This window comes from Sprattus sprattus (assembly GCF_963457725.1).
Source record: "Sprattus sprattus genome assembly, chromosome: 6".
NCBI classification, from domain to species: domain Eukaryota; kingdom Metazoa; phylum Chordata; class Actinopteri; order Clupeiformes; family Clupeidae; genus Sprattus; species Sprattus sprattus.
Genome location: NC_137925.1, coordinates 11,563,335 through 11,571,038, shown reverse-complemented (window position 1 = coordinate 11,571,038; position 7,704 = coordinate 11,563,335). Strand labels below are relative to the sequence as shown.

Below are 7,704 nucleotides of genomic sequence, written 5' to 3'. Positions count from 1 at the left end.
ATTTTAGGCCCTACTCATCTGTAGCCTATACCTGTCGAATAATAAAAAGTAACTCAGTGCTGACACTTTATTTCCAAATAATTTAGGATTCATACTTACAGAGGTCACGAATTTGCACATTTGCAATTTGTGATGGATTAAAACTAATTTATTAACAGTAGAATAACTCAGAGGACGATTACACGGTGCTTCTCCCAGAACGGTACAATGGATGTATCAATCCCGCCTCTCTGATGAGACAGGCTAGTGTTTTCTTGTATCTAAATGTATGTATTATCAACCAGTGTACTGTACATTACATTCTGACAGCCCACGCCTTGTAATTTGTTAAAGAATATTATCCCTGTCAATAATAACAACTACAACAACACGTGTTAAATTTGTTTATTTTGAAGTGAAGCCTTGGTTTTACCGAATTGTGTTTCTAGGATTAGAGCCTATAACCAATTTGAAAACAGTGTGCTACTAAACTCAAGGTCCCAGAGCAAGAACATCCATTAATCTAATCTAGACATAATCCTAGCCCACAGACATGAAAATCACAGTTTGCTTGTTGAATGAGCCAGTTAAGCGCATGGCTTCGATTTCAGGGGATCGTTCAAAGCCAATCATCACCACTCTATAATAATGACTCAATTAGAGAACGCATGTGTTCATCAATTAGGATCTTACGTTTGTCACCCGTCACTCGAACTCCGATTTTGAGGAAAAAGCACGAATTAAGAGACACAACAAAATATACTGAGATAAAAAAACAGGGAGAATGTTTGGGTGTTTGGATTTACCAGGATCATCGGTTCAGGTACCGAGCGTTTTCTTTTTTTGTTGTTGTTATAATCTGTGCTATTTCACTGTTAGTAAGTTTGTTACCCCCTTCTATCTACCCGGACAAAATCTACCTGAGTGCAGACATGCTGGCACGCGTTGCGTCTGTGCTTCAGACGAGAGGTGACCGAGGAGGAGAAGATAGCAAGGAGCACAAGCGCGAAAATAGACCGAGATCTCATCGAACACGCCAAACTAGAGTCAAACGTGGTTAAGATTCTATTACTGGGTGAGCATGGAACATCCTTTACTGTGCTTTAAAATGTCCGGCAAAGGAAATTTACACGCCAATCTGTATCTGTACAGGTGCCGCTGAGAGTGGCAAGAGCACTGTGGTTAAGCAAATAAAGATCATCCACAGTCATGGCTTCAGCAGACGGGAACTCATCAGTTTTAAGGTTTGGTGTAAGGTCTCGTATGTTAACATAGCGACTCAGTCTTGCACAGTCTGGTGAACAGTATAACGGAGGGGAGTGTCATTGTAGCCTGTTATCACTGCACTTCTTAGCATTGTGAGAGGGAGTGAAAGAAAGATGGAGAGAGAGAGAAAGAAAGAAGATAACCTATACATGCAGACTTCACTTAGAGGAAGATGTGCAGAGACACAATCAATATCAAAAATAAAATCTACTGTGAATCAGTGGCAAGGTGACTGCTCAGATGTGACAGAAGTGAGAACATAGAAAAGCTCTTAGTTGAGTCTGTCTGTCTGTCTGTCTCTCTGTGTGTGTGATGCAGCCAGCCGTGCTTGATAACCTGCTCAACTCTATGAAGTTTGTCCTATGGGGAATGGGCCTTTTGAGGATCAACCTGGCAAATCAGAGAAACAAGGTGAGGGTCTTCAGATATGCTCCTGGAGTTAACAAGTAGCATCTTTCCAAATACTTGCGTGTGGTTGACCAATTGCCATATAGGAGAAGTGTATGGTGCTATACCACCTTTCTAGTGATTGCTTAATATAATAAATGAATATTTCGTAAATGCCAAACGTTCTTATAACACAATTCAGCTTGTTGGTGTTTTTATTCATTTTATGCCATTTATTTGGAATGTTTGTGTGTGGGCACCCTCTTAGGACCACGCCCAGTCTGTGCTGGCATGTGATTGGTGCACTGGGAAAGATGCAGAGCTGCTGCCATTTCTGGCTCAGGCCTTCTGCTGTCTGTGGGCAGACCAGGGTGTGAGGGCCGCAGCCGCCCGTGGATATGAGTACCAGCTCAACGACTCCGCCCTCTAGTGAGTGTGCCACATAGTTCACTTTCGCTACTGGCCATGGTCATGTAACATGACATTTTTCCCTCGCAATCTACACTCAATACTCCATATTGACAAAGCAAAAACTGGATTTGGGAAAGTTTTGCTAATTTATTTACACTTTACTCAAGGCTGTAATCATTGTCAAAGTTAAATACTTGTAAATCATGTGTAAAAGTGATTTCAGATTTTCCTTTTTTTAATTCCTAAAAGCTTTTACAATCCTGTTTTTAACTTTAACTTTTTCATTAACGCTGAAACATAACAAAATGTGGAAAAAGTGAAAGGGTCTGAACACAGGGAACAGGGACGTGCACAGGATATTGATGGGCAGTTGCTCTGCCCGGGAAAAAAGGGTCAACGCGTTCATTTTTGTCACCGCCGCTGCCACGCCCCCCTCCCCTGATCGCAAATTTTGCCAATATCATTTTAAACTCTCATTACCGCGATTATTTTATCTAGGCATGCATGCATGAAGTTCTCCAGCCGTAATACTATTTTTAAAATATATATATTTCCTTCGGAGGGGCAACTTCAGTCGAGGAGGGCAAACGAGCAGTTGCCCAAGCAACCATAGCCCCCCTCCTGTGCACGTTCCTAATAGGGAAGAAAGCTATTTTTAATAAAGGTCAAGTTTTATCCATGATTCAAGCGCCAGGATTTCTGAACCAATTAGTCTGGCTGGCCTCTCACTCGATTTTGCTCTTTGTACATTATCTTTTATCAAATTTAACATTTTGGAAAGACTAGGCTCTCTTTTAGGATTAAGTTCCTGCTAACATGAACAAACAGAATCCTGTAATGCCAAATCTGTAAAGTCAGGTTGCACTTTGTATAAATAGGCGGGTGTATGTGTGATGGTCAGGTTTAGGAAGGACAACAAATTAAAATAAATTCATATTGACGCACTTGCGTGAGCTTTTTTTTTTGTGTGAGTGTCATTGGTTGTGGTTGAGGAGTGTCATTGAACTTCTAATTTCAGGGACGGTTACTTCCACCCCGTGAAGCCTCATTGTGCACCCCGCTGTGCTTCATTTTTAACAATCACATGTTTCCCGTCATCCCTCTTTGCTTCTCATTGTTTAAAAGTGGCTGTCCGTTAGTGTATCAAGTTGTTTCTGATCATACCATTCCTCTCGCACAAGTTGTTTCTCTATTTCCATATATATATACACACACACACACACACACACACAGATGAGGTAATTCACTGACTACTAACACTGCCTTGTATAAACTTGCATGCGCCTTGCTCTTCACACACCATCATGTCACACACAGGAGCATGAGAGCGATGAAACCTGTTGACATCTTCACCTTATCCGAGGAATCCTTGGTTTTCTTGTGTTGTCATGCATATGTATGTACCTTGGTCTATGAACCATCTAGCTTACTTGAGAGAGACAATTCTAGGAAAAGGCTTTGACCACTTGGGAATAAGTATTTTTTTGTATTTATTTTTTTAGAGTGAAGCCTGGCTGTTACCAGTGACATGGCTTACTTTAATAGGGATGTTTTTTGTTAGAGGTTTATGAGAATTCCATATGAGACAGAAGCCAGCGGTCATGACTACTCACTCACTGGTGTCGGGTATCATGCTGATGTATTGTTGAATCGCACTAGGTTCAAATGGTTTAAGATAACTGCCTCTGTCTCTCCTGTCTGTTTTATCTGTCTTATGCTTTTTGGCAGTTTCTTTGACAATATCGGTCGGATCATCGGCCCAAACTACATTCCCACGGAAACAGACGTGTTGCGTGTTCGTGTACGCACCAGTGGTGTGATGGAAACTCAATTCTGTGCTGCTCAGTGTATCTTTAGGTGAGCGTCTTTCTTGCACATAAAACAAAAGTGTATTCTCTGCTTGGAAAAACTACCCCCAGATGATATTTAAACAATTCCACGATATAAATCTTATTCACCTCTTATTCACCTTTTATTCCAATGCTTGGTTTGTGAATTACAGTGCGACGTTCTGTGTTAATGTGCACATTCTAGACACGTCAAACAATTCCATTTTCCCTACAGGATGACACAACCAAGCAGATGAGTTGTGGTAAAGTGTTACAAAGGATTGAGTGTGTATGAATCTATATGAGATGGGAATGACCGGAATGACTTGACAGCATGTCTATGGCTGAATATTGGTATTGCGTTGTGCATTTTACAACACTCTCACTCCCCCCCCCCCCCCCCCCCCTCCCCTCTTCCTCTTCTCTCTCTGGGGAGAATCGTGACTCCCTCAATCCCCTTCGTGAGGTCACACACTGTTGGATGAATCAGACGACTGAAATATTGATGGACTGATGCTTTCCTCCACCTGCCTTTTCCCCTGATGCTGTCTGCTAAGCCCCCTGGGGTCCTTCCACGAACCATTAAAACGAGTCAGAAACCCATAGTTTTTATTTTTTTCCTCCTTTTCCATCAGTGTGGCTGTGGTGTCATGGGGGAGTGAAGTTTGCTGTTTGTCAACTCACGAATGCTTACCAGAGCTGACTGTGTAAGAGAGGGGGAGAGAGAGAGGGTGATCCACCCTCGTGATGCCTTTGAATTGAACTGTATCCCAGTTTGGTCAGATAGGAACTGACCCCCCACACACACACACACACACTTGTTACCCCCACAGCTTTCAGTCCAGTGTGGCACCGTGGGTGAGATGGCTGAACCTGAGGATGTTCTGCTTAAGACCTTTGCTGGCTGCGTAGTGCCCCACCCCACCTGCCACTCTTCGTCTTCAGGACCCCTTACCCTGTTCTTCTGTTGTCCCATATCTAATATTTGTCTCCTGTGTGTGTGTGTGTGTGTGTGTGTGTGTGTAGGCTGTATGATGTGGGAGGACAGTGCACACAGAAGAGAAAGTGGCTGCGCTGCTTTGATGGCGTGCGTGCTGTGCTCTTTCTGGTGGATCTCAGTCGATACGACCTCCGCCCTCAGCAGGACTCTTCCACGGTAAGGCACATCACCACCACATCCTGAGTAAACATTAAACCCAGACAACAGAATCACGGTGATGGCTCCAGAAGGCCAAGTAAGAAAAAAGAAACGAGAAGCACAGGGTGGAATCTCGATTCAGTCCCAAGGTCCTTATGTGGTGAATCAGCAGTGAATATGAGTTTGAATATGGGTATGATGAGCACCCCAATAAGGAAAATGATGGGACTGTAGTTGCGTTTATACATATACATGTAAGAATGACATTACTGCTCAACTACAGGCATGCTAGCAAAGAGGTTTGGCCTGTATCCAAATACCATTTGTTTTAATTATATGGACATGTTTTAAGCATGTGGGTGTATACAGACAGATTTTAATAAATTAAAAGTGTATTCTGGCATGCCATTATATCCCGTTCGGGAGGATAGTAACCTGTTGTTGAGCACTACCCAGGGAGCTCAGGAGCTTATTGAGACAAAACCCAGGTGACCAGTATTGCGCCAATACACTATTCTTCTGGGATGCAAATATACAAATAAACCTTTACTCTTCAAATGAGAACATTTGACTTGCTGATATTTGGGTGTCTGAATACATACATTTACAACTTTTTTTGATTGAAAGAGGCACATATCATTTAATGTATAAAATCAATAAAATGGTGTTGGAACTGTTAGTGGAGCGAGTAGGGAGAGATATTAAATGTCATGTATTGTCATTCTCTACAGGGCTGTATCCAAGACAGTCTAGAACTCTATTCTTCCGTCCGTTCCAACACCGTCTTCAACAGTGCGTCATTGGTAAGACACATACACAAACTAACAAGTTGTTTCTCTCTATATCTCTGAATGACCTCTCCCCTCAATAGGGGATGTTGGGTCACTTTGCTGCTAAATTCTACTTTATGATTCCACTTGTACTATGAATCTGTAATTGTTCACCTCACTTGTGAACAATGGTCCATGTATAGTTATGTTGGTGTGTCCTCTGTATACGGGGGGGAAGAAGGCAAGGGGGGGGGGAAAGCGCACACACTCTCACTGACTAGTCATTTCACACTCCCTAAGGAGTACTGTAGGTTAGCCGAGTACTCTGAGGAAATGGCAATGGATGTGTTTGATCAGTCTCATTTGGCTCTGTGAGTCACCAGTGCTGTGTGGCATTTTGTTGCTCCACACACCATCTTAAACTTTAAAGCCTGTGTTGGTGTCTGGTGGATCACTGTACAATATTAATTTATTCATGTACAATATATTGTATTTATGGTCGCTCCTCTAATGCTTTTTAGATTTTAATCATGAATAAAATGGATCTCTTTCAAGAAAAGATATTAAACTCTGGAAAGCATCTACGGATTTATGTTCCAGATTTCAAAGGTATGACATTTTAGTTTGAGAGTTGATTGTTTTTGCATCATAATTGTTACCCATCAGCTTCTCTATTCAAGCCCCTGTATTGTGATGTAGTCTGTGATGCTAATAACCTGGGGACTGAGTGGGAGGTGAACATGAAAATGGTTTGCTATTGTTATCCACCCTGATGCATACAAACCCATACAGATCCCTGCCTGGCTAGTATGATTGTATCAGAGTTACAATGGATTATTTATTTATAGAAACGGGTGTCAACTCCAGATTCTGGTACTGATCAAGTAATGTATGAAACCTCTACACAATGACATCGAGGAGCATGACCTGCAATTAAGGCTGGTTTTTCTCCTGTTACAAGAACCCCTTTCAATTTTGGGCAAAACAGCTTTCACCACTAACATATTTCCATTATAGCCTTATAAAACACTCTTCACGCTGTGTCCCACTGTCTTCAATGGACAGTTTGAAATTATTGTCCCCTTAAAGATCATGAAGTACATATTTGACACACGCATGACACATTTAATCAGGAATAGGGTAAATGTTTGTTAATAATGGCTGAGGTGCTAGACTCTCACCGTTCTGTTTTTCTGCACAGGAGCAGACCGCGATGTCAGCGGTGCTGCTGGTTTCCTCACTAGTCTGTTCACAGAGCTCCTCACCTCCCCGGAAAAGCCTGTGTACCATCACTATACCACGGCCACGGACACCAGCTGCATCAGGGGCATCTTCCAGACAGTCATGGACAACGTTGTCAAAGATAATTTGGCTAATGTGTGTACCCTGTGAGTGACACTTTTAGGTCTTTTTAATTTTTACTAGTTTTATATGTTTTATATGTTCTTTCCTGTGGTGCACTGACATGTGCAAATGTATGTTTAACCAGAAGGGTAAAGAGAAGGTATCTTGCTTCGGTGAACCAATGTATACTATATCATTTGGTAATAAACTAACTGCTATAAATAAATTAACATTGGTCTTATTTTAGTGTCTGATAAAACAAACATCTCTCAGAGTTGAGTGATACACTATGGCATTAGTGATCACTTTGTCATTTACTGTACAACAAAGAGGAATAAGAAACAATTATCTGGACACAAGACCATATGCACCAGATTACTTAAGCTACTCAGCCGACTACTTCAGATCTTCTTTTGGAAAGAAATTGACACTCTCCTGTAGTAAACGCTGAACATGTAGAAGTAGCCTGGGTTCTGTTTGGATGCCCGTTTCTCAAGGTGGTAGATACAGTTGACCCCCTCAGACAAATTAGAATAAAGCAAAGGCGACACAGATATTGAAGAAGAGAAATGTAGGAACC

The 7,704-nt window shown here is 41.8% G+C and overlaps 1 protein-coding gene across 1 annotated transcript; it reads left to right on the top strand.

Annotated features, from left to right (window-relative positions):
- Positions 1–763: 763 nt before the first annotated feature.
- gnav1 (guanine nucleotide binding protein (G protein) alpha v1) lies at positions 764–7,172 on the top strand (the record flags this gene model as incomplete). Its single annotated transcript, XM_080840167.1, has 10 exons — positions 764–802; positions 910–1,054; positions 1,132–1,223; positions 1,564–1,656; positions 1,901–2,061; positions 3,772–3,900; positions 4,899–5,028; positions 5,742–5,813; positions 6,302–6,389; positions 6,982–7,172. The coding sequence occupies 10 exons, from the start codon at positions 764–766 to the stop codon at positions 7,170–7,172; spliced, it is 1,140 nt and encodes a 379-aa protein (XP_080696293.1).
- Between the last annotated feature and the right edge of the window lie 532 nt (positions 7,173–7,704).